Here is a 12,326-nt window from a genome sequence, read left to right on the forward strand (position 1 = left end):
ATCTTCACTCGGACTCGAAGATGAACTGATTAGACCAGTAAAGTCTGTTCAGTGACTCTTGTTCAGTGATTTCATGGACACACAATCAGTTTGTTTCACCTCCATCTCACATGTGGAAAAGAAAATAACAAATAATCAGCTCATTGATGAGGATCAGGATCAATACAGGTTCTAAAACATCACAGAACCTTATTTCTACATTGATTTAGAAAACAACAGCAACATTAGTTCTTTCAAACACATTCATGTCAGTGTAATTATAGATTTCTGTCTTTACAAAATGAGAACTAAATATGTGTGATAAAGGAAGGTCAGTGTTTGATTGACAGCTGATCTCTGTGCGGAGCAGAAACGTCACCACGACGAACTTTGATCAACAAACATGGAGACAAAAGAAGTTAAAGATTTAAACACAGAATCTAAATCACTGCTTTTAATGACTCAAGTCTATTTGAGTTTACAGAGCTCTGCTGTGGCTCCATTATAAACCCCAACTCCAGCATAGAGAGGCTGAGTGAATGTGGCCTGGACTCTGTGGAGGAGAGTCAAGGTGTCAGAGACGCAGTAGAAGGACAGGACACCTGCACTGTGATCCAGGTACACTCCTACTCTGGAGGGCAGAGGACCTGACACTGGAGTGTTGATGCTGTTGTAATAAAAGTTATAACTGTTTACATAGCAATATAACGACCAAGATTTATCATTTGATCCAAATATACATTCAAGTGAGTTTCCTGCTCTGCTGATATTCTTGTATGCGACTGCTACATCAACTCTCCCTATCACCTCCACCCCCACCTCCACCTCCCAGTAACAACGTCCAGTCAGACTCTCTCTACTCAGGACCTGACACCAATAAGTGAATCTGTCTGGGTGATTAGAATAAGACTGTTCTACACTCGTTCCTGTTACTTTCCTGTTTCCCTCAGATAATAACAGATGTTTGTGTGCTGTGTTTGGATCCAGTGTGATTTCCTGTGAATATTTTAAGAAGTCAACTCTGTTCTTGATCTCTGGTTGTGGCAGTAAAACGTCCACTTGAGACACAATCTGTAAAATCTCTGTCTCTGTCTCACTCAGAATGTCCCGTAGTCGACCTCTGACCTGTGACACAGCTGCTGTCACGTCCTCAAAGTACCTCAGAGGACGGATCCTGAAGCTGGATGAGTGTGTAGATTCACTGAGTGGTGACAGTGAGGGGTAGTTGTGTAGAAACTGGTTGTGATCCTCTGTGTCTGAGAGCTGCTTCAGTTCATGGTCTTTCCTCTTCAGCTCAGTCATCTCCTGCTCCAGTCTCTCCTGAAGCTCTCTGACTCGACTCACTTCAGTTTTCTGCTGGGATCTGATCTGCTGCTTCACGTCAGAGCTTCTTTTCTCCAGCAGACGGATCAGCTCAGTGAAGATCTTCTCACTGTCCTCCACTGCTTTATCAGCAGAGCCATTGACGGCCTCCTCCTCCTGTTGAAGCAGCTTCACATCTTTCTCTCTGTCCTGGAGTCTCTGCTGGATTGTTTGTCTCCTCAACCCGAGCTCTCTCTGCCTCTCAGTCCTTTCTGCTGCAGCTGACACTGTGTTGTGGTCTTTATGTTCATCCACAGAGCACAGATAACAGATACACTGCTGATCAGTGCGGCAGAACATCTTCATCACCTCATCGTGACGAGAGCAGATGTTCTCCTGGAGCTTCTCCGAGGGCTCCACCAGCTTGTGCTTCTTCAATGGAGCTGACTGAAGATGAGGCTGGAGGTGTTTTTCACAATAAGAGGCCAAACAAATCAAACAGGACTTGAGAGCTTTCAGTGTTCTCCCAGTGCAGACGTCACAGGCCACATCTTCAGGTCCATCATAGCAGTGATCAGCAGGAGCAGCTTGGAGTCCAGTCTTCTTCAGCTCCTCCACTAAATCAGCTAACATGGTGCTTTTCCCCAGGACAGGCCTCTGTGTGAAGGTCTGTCTACACTGAGGGCAGCTGTAGCTTCCTCTCTCCTCCTCTTTGTCCCAGTGGGTGTTAATACAGCTCATACAGTAGCTGTGTCCACAGCCAGTAGTCACCGGATCCTTCAGTGGATCCAGACAGATCGAACAGCAGAATCTTTCTCTGTCCAGTTGATTTTCTTGCTGCGCCATTTCAGCAGTTTCACTTCCTCTAACCAGAAACAGATCTCTGCTCCTCCCCCTCTCATTCACTTCCTGCAGTGACTCATCTCCCACAGTTCACAGCTTGTTGTTCACTGGTCCTTACACTTACACAGGAGGAGACACAGAAATATCCTGACTGGGAGGAGCTGGTTGTGTCTGAGGAAGAAGTTCACTACGATGAGCTGTTGGTGAGTTTTTATCTGTGTTATCACATTTCAAAGTGAATAGTTGCACTGGGAACTGTCACATTCAGCTCACAACAGCACAGGTTGTAAGATTCACATTCTTCGAAGTTTCCAGAAAAGTTAACGAGTCTTTTCAATGGAATAAAAACAACTTACAAAGTGCCTCACAAATGAAAAACACAAGTAAAAATACATTAAAACACACGTATGAAAGAGTTAAAGTATAAAAACACTACAGGTGACAGAAATGTAATCATGACCACACTTTAAAAACTAGAATTAGATCAAATCGTGGTACGATAACAGCACGTTTGAAGTTTGGATTTAATTATGAATAAAACCTCTTCACTGAGCTGTGCATATTACTGTGATTTGGAATAAAAAAATCATTACTGGAGAGCGATTAGAGGTTTTACATTTGTTCGAGTATTCGACTTAAACATTTCTTCTTTCGTAAAAAAATTGTAATTTGACAAACTATATGTCAAAGTGAGACTATTCCTGCAGTGAGAGTTAGAGTTAGAAGTTCAGATTCTGGTGCATTCCATTATGATAGTGTGCAGTGTAGCAAGCCTCCACAGTGCAGCGAGTTTTGATAACGACTGGGAAATGAGACGTATCACACGAGCATCTGATGACAGAGGTCGCTATCCTTGCAACCTGAATTTCAATGTGCAATATTCCATTCTCGTGTCCGCGGAGGGTCCCCGGAAATAATTGCACATCCCTGACATCTGGGCGCTCATGACATTTCACATCTTCTTTTGCAGGGGCTCATCTGCCAGGCTTCATGAAAAATGCTGGCTTAATGTGCGCTAAATTGCTGCTGGTGTCTCACGATATAACATTCAAAAATAAAGAGACCCAACCTTGCTCAAGAGGCACACAATGTGCTGCATGACCAAAACCATGTAGACAATTACAACAAAAAACAAAAAAAAACAGCAGCAGGCTCATAGACCAGTTTTTCTGTGGTTTTATGAACATGAAGCCATTTGAACATCAGGGCCAAACACATATTTATTCACATGGACAGGGTTAGAAATCAGAGGACTGTCTGATAGGAGGCGACCTGCACACAATGGGCCTCTCAAACATGAATGAGAAATATGGCTCCATTATTACAGCAGCAGCGATCCATTCCAAATTCTGCGTGAAATCCATTAAATATCAATAAGCCTTCAAAAGCCGCTCAAGTAACCGTGTGTCATTCTGTGTGACCCACCGCTCTCCTGCTCGCTGGTTTACGTTCCCCAAGTCATTTACTCCTGCAAACCATTCAATTTGCGAAACGCCCTTGTACCGCTTCTGGTGCAGAACTTGGAATAAAAACGTTATAAACAAATATAAATCTGAGCTGAAACACGACTCGGTAAGCTTTAAATCACCCAGCACTGCATCGTTACAAACAAATGGGTCATTTTGCACCACATGTATGGACCATGCATGGATTTACATGTACGTATTAAATTGATTCAGAGGCGTTCACACAACACGTCGTCCCCCATTAGCCCGTCTCCTCCTTCCCACTGTCTAGAATCCACCAATCACACCACTGTTTACCTCCTCACTGGGTTGGTGACAGTCAGGGCAACTGCTTGCATGTCTGCGTGCATGGTGGAGTAAAAAGCAAGTGGGTGGGTGGGTGTGGGGGGGGCAGATTGGTGGGTGTGTATGATGAATCCGTCTCCCTGCACCTCTCTGCATTAGCATTGCTAATGTGAGTAAGTGGTTTAGGAGTGGTGCCATGAGGAATACCAAGTCAATCTGGCCACAGCTGAATGTGTAGGGATTGTCTGTACTTGGATGTAGACGGATTCGCGCTCTCCCTCTCCCTCTCTCTCTCTCAGACACACACACACACACACACACACACACACACACAAACACACTACCCTGAATGTCAATGAAGAACTGCCAACTACTGTGGTACTCCTTCATCAGGGGTCACTCAGAGAGAGGGAGCTAGCAGCAGGGAGTGTGTGATGGAGTGTGTGTGATTCTCTACCGAGTGTGGCAGGGTGTGCGTATGCATGCTCGGTCATCCACACACTGTATGTGTTTTTGTACGCCTGCGTTTTTGCGCGTGCAAGACAGCAATGTGTGCCGCTGCTGTTTTTTGGAATGAGGCTCCTAAATAGATCTGGTGGGGTGTTGCATCCTTTACAAGGAAGGGTACAGAGGAGACTCCATGGAAGCCAGCAGTGCCGCACTGACATCCCCCTCTTGCCCTTGAGCAGGAAGGTTTTGTGTTCCCTCAGCTCTTGCTATCCCACCTGGGCTATTGCACCGCGACACGGTCCCAGAAAGCCCAGATTGTCACCCCTCTGTCCCGACAGCACCTGAGTTTTTCAGCATCCATCACCCCTGACCCCCGCATCTTCCCACAATGCAGCACGGCAAGATGAATGAGCCTACGTCGTGGCACTCCGCAGGGTGGCCCATGATCCCACGAGCAGCCACACTTAGGCTAAGCAACTTCTGGACCGCCATGGCCTGGAACTTCTAAAGTGATATATGAGATCTAAATACTGTGTGCTCTGCATATCGCCACACAGGCACAAACTTTGCATAGTGTAGATGTCACGCTGGGTGACTTTCATAAACTGAAAAAAATGAGTGGGAAAAGGTGACTTTTGAGAAAGAAAGTAGCTCATATCCGTAGGTGTGCAATCCCTACAAAGTAAAGCATTTTGACAAGTAGAAAATGTATAAGCAACCATTTAAAAACAGCCTTGCATGAAGGATTCCCCACAGGGGATTGAGTCCTATACTCTTCAGTATGTCCTGCACATGCACACTGTCTAAATTGCAGAGCAGACATGTCTCAACATCCTTTCAAAATCAAACGGAGGCACGGCCTATGTTCAGATACATGATTATGGTAATCTCGTGGATAAAACATGTAAAAGCAGCGGTGCCTTGTTCACGTCTGACAGCCTCTTTTGCGGCGAGAGGCATTCACGTCATAATCACCTCGAGTCACACCGTTCCCCAAGGACAAGACAGACGTGGAGGGAGAGAGATTCAGAGAGACGTAGAGAAAGTGTATGGGAGTGAGACGCCGGGAAGAAGAGAACATCTGATCCTTAATCTCTCCTGTCTGCCAATGTTCAGAATGGTCTGTCTGAGACTTATACAGAACACGTGAAGGAGGCATTAAGTTAACCTATTGTACTCCACACCTACACAATATACTGTATTAAGCATGATATCTCTCTGACTACTTGAATCTGTACTTTTCAGCACAGGAGTCGTATCTGTACGCCCAGCTACACCGTATATATATCTTCACATTTACATGTCTGCCTCCATATACGTTGACCTTCTCTCACCATGAGTGTAAGTACAAGTGATGGCTCGATACGACGGCGGGGCTGTCAGGAGGAGTCAGGGAGGTGACCAGTCTGCATGCATTATTTAACAGAGCGGGGCAGGGAGGCCGGACAGCAGGTCAGGACCTGCTGGAGGAAGACCCGGTGCTCCCTGGGGCCTCGGCTCGGTGCCAGCAGTCGCCCTCCTCTGGCCAGAATCAGGAATGTGGGAGTTCATCTCACATTCAGTAGATTCCTGTTTTATTTATTTATTTAAGTCTGAAATAAAACTTTGGATTTGCAGCTCTCACTCACGACATGCTCTCACACACCACATTTTAGTTTGCAGGATCCACATCAGCCTGAATACGAAGTTATATTAGAGAGGACGTTATTTTAAATTAAAAATATATCATTAAAAAGTAAAAATGTGGATGTTCCAAAAATGTCTCCTGCATTTAAATTGGTATTGCTTTTAATGCTATATGAATTATTTACTCTCACATGTATATGCGAGTAGATGGAGGTTGGATAGATTTCCCCACTGACTTATAAGCAACCAAAGCATTTTAGGCATTTTTACAGATTTTATGGGTGGTCATCCAGAAATCGTTGGCCCATAGTCACAGACGTAACTCATTTTAATGAAGTCTCCACTTTAACTGAACGTTCAGATGGTGGTTGACTTAAGCTGAGTGAGGCTCCAGCAGATGTAGCAGAGCAACGCTGACTTCTACATCGCAACTAATTTGTAAACGTATGGCAAACAGATATAATAATGTCGCTTGTAAGTTAGGGAGCATTAATCAATAGTACTGATGAGGTCAAAAGCATTGACATGTATATCAGTAAATTGTTTACTCACAACATATTTCAATATACAATCATATAGCAAGTTTATCATGATTTAAAGTGAAGACTTGTATCTAATATTTACCCCAAACACTAGAATATTGATCAATCATCAACAAGCTTACTAGTTGTAGTATTTCTGCTTCTACAATATTCAGGTCGATGCTCTATCACATGACCCCCTTCTATAGAAAAACAACCGTGTTACACTGTTTCTCTATCTCCCTGACAGCAATAATAATAATAATAATATATTACAATAATACAACATTGTGTTGAAGTCAAGCTGTAATTCGAGCAATATGTGACAAGTCCTTTGCACGGTGTGTTTACACCGGCAAGCACATGCCCAGTGTACCGGAGTAGTCATGTGATGTGTTTTCATGTGTGTTAGTATGGAGTTACCATAGTAATCAAAGAGATTGTTTGAAAATGTAGTATTATGGATGTCGACCAAAAATGCATATTCTCTACACTGTTGGCAGTTGATTTCTGTCTTTATATGACTGTTCATGTTACTTTCTCTAAAAATGTATTAATTAAAAAAGCCTTTTAAAATAAACTGCATTAATGTGTTAAATGCAATCATACAGTCTGTGTATTTAATACATTCCTCGTTTAAATAATGTAAATTGAAGAGGAGCAGATGCTGAAATCACGCCCACATAAACTGATGAGTTACATGCATAAGTCATCAAAGTGAATATGCTGCAGGACTCCACAGCATCTGCACTTGTTGAAATCACCAAATGGGCTTTAAATTGAATAAATGAGGTCTGCATATTGCTTCCGCATGAAGCCGACCATGTATCAAGTCAGGAAATGAGCACTATGCTGAAATTCGTGCGCCGAAGTTTCCAACACAACTATTACTCAAATGGGAGGGAAAGCAGAATCCGTGTGCCCACCAATGATAGAAGATGAGACAGCAGAGTGAGGCAGGAATGCTCGTGCTGTCAGTGGACTCGCAGAAACCCTGATGGAGGATAAGGACGAGAGAGGGTAGAATCAGAAATGAGGAGGAGGAGGAGGAGCAGAGGTGCACAGTGGCAGGAGGGCAAGAGAGGACGAGCCAGGAGGAAGCGTGTAAGAGAGGAAAAGTAATGGGTGAGACGAAAAAAGGAGGCGGAAGAGACACAGGGTTGGTTCGAGGGAGGGTTGGAGGGCCTCGGGGGTTGTTAGTTTTAATTGGGCTTCAGGCTCCGGGACACGCAGCGACAACATCAAAGGTCAGATATACATCAAGCACTGCTGGGAAATGTCGGCCCACGTGGGGAAGGGCCACAGGGCAGAGGGAGGAGGGAGAGACAGAGAGGCCGGGAAAGGCCATCGGTAGCAGATAAATTTGAGCGGGAAACAAAACAACTTTTCTCCACTTTAATAGATGTTCTGCAGCAGGAGAGAGATGGGCAATGTGACTGGTGAGATTCCCGATTTGTGCTATCGCCAACAAAAAGCCAATGATAGGACAAAGGCACCGGTGAACTAATCTCACTAACGAGTATCAAAATGCCTGTGCAATGGTGCTCCGTTGTTTTCTTCCAAGCGAAACGTTATTTGTGAGACATCTTAAAGGATTTACGTCTTCAGTAATGAATAAGCCTGGGCTGCCGGCAACAGACGTGGCAGGGATGTCTTCTAGTTTTAAGATGAATCAAAGGCACCAATGTGCTCCGACCGAGGTGCTCGTTGGATTGTAGAGGAACGTGCGTCCAACAATTCCTGCTACTTTTGAAAAAGTGAGCAGAGGTGAAAAGGGAAGCAGGGTTTGAAGTATTTCTCTGAAGCTTTCTCTTATATTTATTACATAACAATTTCCCTTATATTCCTTCCAGCAGAGAATCTATGATGGCCCTGCTTTTCTCCCCATTTTCAAGTGCCCTGGTACAGGACAACTATAAACCTTCCGACTTGGTGAGATGACCCTGCCTACAAACTAGCTATTATCATGCATCGCAAATGTTGCTTGTTTTTTGGGGTGTGTGGGATTAGTTGGCAAAAGGAATGATCTAGAAATAAATAAAACAAATCTGGAAACAACTTTATATTCGAGAGTTTGAGTGGCAAAAAACATTTTCCCATAATTCCACCAGCATCTGTAAAAAATAGGGACAAACCTTATAATCCTCCTGACACGCGGAGAGCATTGTATTTAAAACAATTACGACGCTATTTATAACGGAGAGAGGCACTTAAAGACCTCGGCGACCCATGCCCTCGGAAAACAAAGCAAACTAAGCATGGCACTGGAATTGGTGATTGACTCTGTCGTAGTTGTAATGACGGAAGGGGTGACAGGTTAGCTGCTGTCAGGGAGACAGAGAAACAGTGTTAATTAACAGTGGTTTCCTCAATTACTCTCGTGTCAAACCAAGGAGATGTGAGAGCATGTGTGTAGGAGGGACAGGTGTGTGTGTGTTACTTCTTTTGTGGGGACCTACATGTGTGTTCCTTACGGGGACAAAAAGCAAGCCCGCATAAATTATTTTAAGAGGATCAAATATTTCAAGGTCAGTGTCAGTAAATTGTCATGATTAGGTTTGAGTTAGTCAATGTAATGTCTTCTGAAGTCAGAGACGTGTGTGTGTGTGTGTGTGTGTGTGTGTGTTGTACACTGACAGGATAACTTCAGGATTAACCCAAACTGACACCTTCTGATAGACTTGATGTCAGCCTCATCCTCTGCTTCATTACTCCCACTGACATATACACATAGAAATGCACAAACGCAAACACACCCACACGCTCACTCCCTGCTGATGTCGGCCGTGTTGCTTTGGGGATTGGCAGAGCGAGCGCAGCAGAAAGAGGTGCAGGGGTTGTGAGAAACACACAGTCGAGGCTGATCCTGCCTTTTATTCGCTGCGATGAAATCAATCATCGCTCCCGCACGGGCCTGTGATTTATGATTAGTGAAGGATTTGGATTGTGTATATGATAGAAGTGCATGTTCTACACAATCCCGTGGTGCATTTCGTGACAGTGACATACTGTGTAGTCAGTGGTGTAAACGTGACTTTGATGGGCTCTGGTGTAAATAGTTGTTTTTCCTGGGTCCCTCACTACATCATAAGGACTTAATTTGTAAGATAGAAATCCGAAGGTGTATCTGAAGGGTAACACAGAGCGTCACGACCACAGTGGCCACGGAGGTTATGTCACGAATGAGCTTTGAAAAGCATTTACCTCACAAGTTCTCTTGAAATGGATATTCCTATTTTCCATGTAAAAGAAACTTTGTCACTCTGTTCCACCAAATAAGTCAATTTCCAGTCAATTAAAGAAAGCCTTTATGTTTGAAACGGAACAGTTGTATCTTTGCTAAAGGCAAATTACCTTTTTTTTTTAATTAGGAATATAGAAGTAAAACCTTGCAGCAAACAGTCATTGAAATTAGCACTTCTTTCAAATGTTAATTGGGAGTTTTGCATTCAACTGTAGATACATTTAGCATATCTTATGTGCAAAGTTTATCAGTTTTGGCAGCACCACTATGGCTGAACAGATAAGAGTCCTGCCAAACGTTTATTAGGGATGGACATTTCAGTGACCTATTTAAGCGGATCATTAAATCTGAATTATTACGTTATTATAATGTCATTATGTAGCTCAGCCCGGCTGTAGCCAGTCAAAACAAGGCATGAACTTTGTGTCTTGCATGCATTAGATGAGAATATGACAGTGTGTTAGTGTTTGTGAGGTTGATGCATTAGCATGACCGTACAAATGAAATGTTGACAGGATTATATCCTAAATTTGGTATTGAAGTCAGCAGCAGGCGGAAAAAACTGTCCACCTATACTTTTTTTAGGATCTGGGTACTGCTAAGTAAAGAATAGACACCATTTTCTAATGTAAGTTTAACACCCCTGAGGTATAAAAAAGGCCAAGTGTCTCACCCTGACAGACTGGCCTTAATTTTGTCTTGACAGGTCCCGGTGCTGTGATGGTACATGTAGCACCAGTGGGAAAAGAAGCTTATGTCTAGGCAGGATTTCTGTCATTCGCTGCATCTAAATAAGAGATACTGCAGTAACACAATTATTTACTTGACTTTTTATACACTTTAAAATCCTGTCACTGGGTACATTTAAATTAACCAACAAAAAAAAAGCCAACACATACAGAAGATAGTGTGCAAGCCACACTCGTTTGTATGTGGTTTAACGACTCATGAACACGGACATTAACGTTCAACTTACTCACAGACCATGACATATTTTCAGTCTTAGCATTACTGGATCAAAGTACTGCATTCAACAAAGTAAACCACAACATATTAGAAAACTGGCACAGCATTTTTCCTGGTTATAGCTAATTACACATCAAGGTGGGGAAAAGTGTCATGTGGAGTTCCCCAAGGCTCCATTCTTGGGACTTTTCTGTTAAATGCTTCCACTATCTCAGATTGTGGAAAACAACAAAATGTATTACTGTAATTATTCAGATGGTATAATTTTACAAAACCATATGACCACGGGGCAATGATTCCATACAAGCGCTGAGAGTCGAATTGTATAACCAATTGAATGGCAGAGTAATTAAAGGTTAAAATTCACACACCAAGTCAGAGATATTGATGTAGCCATGGACTTTTAACGGTCACATTAAGACCAAATTAGTCTATCACCTTTCAAACATAAAGGATTAATGGACGTATGACTCAGCAGGATTTGGAAGGTGTGTCTATTCAATCAAGTTGACTAATGTAATGGTTTAAAGGTGTCGTTCAGACATTTGCAGCTATTTTGGATCACTGCTGCTTGAGTTCTTGCAAAGACCAAGAAAGTGCATCACAGTTTTTCTTTTCACGTCTTTTGAAATGCTGATGTTGGTTTATAAAGCACTGAATGGTTTACACGTGAAGCTGTGCTCAGTTGCTCAAGGTCTGCTGAGACTCACTGTTCTTTTAAACCAAGGCTGAAGACTTCTCCATCCGCCACAGCCTTTTATTAAATCAAATTACTCATTTCTTTCACTGTTTCTTTTACTGTTGAATGTTGTTTTTTATTTTCTATTCAAGTCTTTTTAAAGTTCTATCCAAATGCTTTTTTATATTGCCTTATGTTGCTTTTATATTTTTGTCTTGATGCCTTTATATTTTATGTAGAGCACTTTGAATATCCTCGTTGGTAAAAATGTGCTGTACAAATAAACTTTTCTCGCCTCGCCTTATGCCCCTAATAAAGGATGCATTATGAGGATGGGAGAAGCTAAAGTGGGCAACACATAGCGAGACAGATGTGGGATGTGACGACCGTGTTAACTCCTGAGCAGCATGTGCAGCCTCCCTGCAGATCAACAGCAGCATTCTGTGCTAAATGCGTGTAAATGCCTGCAGGAATCATGACTGAAGGTGCCCAAGGTTATATACTTGCCAATGAGATTTCTTAATGAGCTGCTAATTTCAGGTCATTACGTACATCAGCCGTTAACACACCATAAACAAACAGACCACGGACATGAAGAGGAGTGACTTAATCGTTAAGAGGTAACATCAACAGTATAACTGCTGACACAACAGCTGCAGTAATTTGTTCAGCTTTTATTAAGAGGGTGTAAATAATTAATAATTGAAGCTCCACTCTCACACAAGGCACGGTGCAGTTTCCTAAGGTGCAGGAAAGCGCTCATGATTCCTTGACCTGGAAGTGATAAAGACAGGACGGCAGGCAGAGTGCACAATGGGGGGGCGTGGAACCATCCATTTATACTGAAGTGTGTGTCTGTTGAGTCGAGTTGGGTTTCACCTGTTTGTCTCCTCGGGCTGTAAAGTAACACTGGAGCGAAAGATCAAATCAATTTAGTAGTAACCCATTGTAACCAGGCTATAGAG

General features: G+C 43.0%; 1 protein-coding gene across 1 annotated transcript; it reads right to left on the reverse strand.

Moving 5' to 3' along the window:
* Nucleotides 1-373: 373 nt before the first annotated feature.
* On the reverse strand, nucleotides 374-2,127 carry LOC117770429 (tripartite motif-containing protein 16-like). Its single transcript, XM_034599886.1, has one exon. The coding sequence runs from the start codon at nucleotides 2,125-2,127 to the stop codon at nucleotides 448-450; it is 1,680 nt and encodes a 559-aa protein (XP_034455777.1). The 3' UTR covers nucleotides 374-447.
* Between the last annotated feature and the right edge of the window lie 10,199 nt (nucleotides 2,128-12,326).

The sequence above is a fragment of the Hippoglossus hippoglossus genome, chromosome 11, assembly GCF_009819705.1.
Source record: "Hippoglossus hippoglossus isolate fHipHip1 chromosome 11, fHipHip1.pri, whole genome shotgun sequence".
NCBI lineage: Eukaryota > Metazoa > Chordata > Actinopteri > Pleuronectiformes > Pleuronectidae > Hippoglossus > Hippoglossus hippoglossus.

Excerpts from the sequence above, each read along its gene's own strand:
- LOC117770429 (XM_034599886.1), bottom strand. The coding sequence starts at position 2,127 with ATGGCGCAGCAAGAAAATCAACTGGACAGAGAAAGATTCTGCTGTTCG.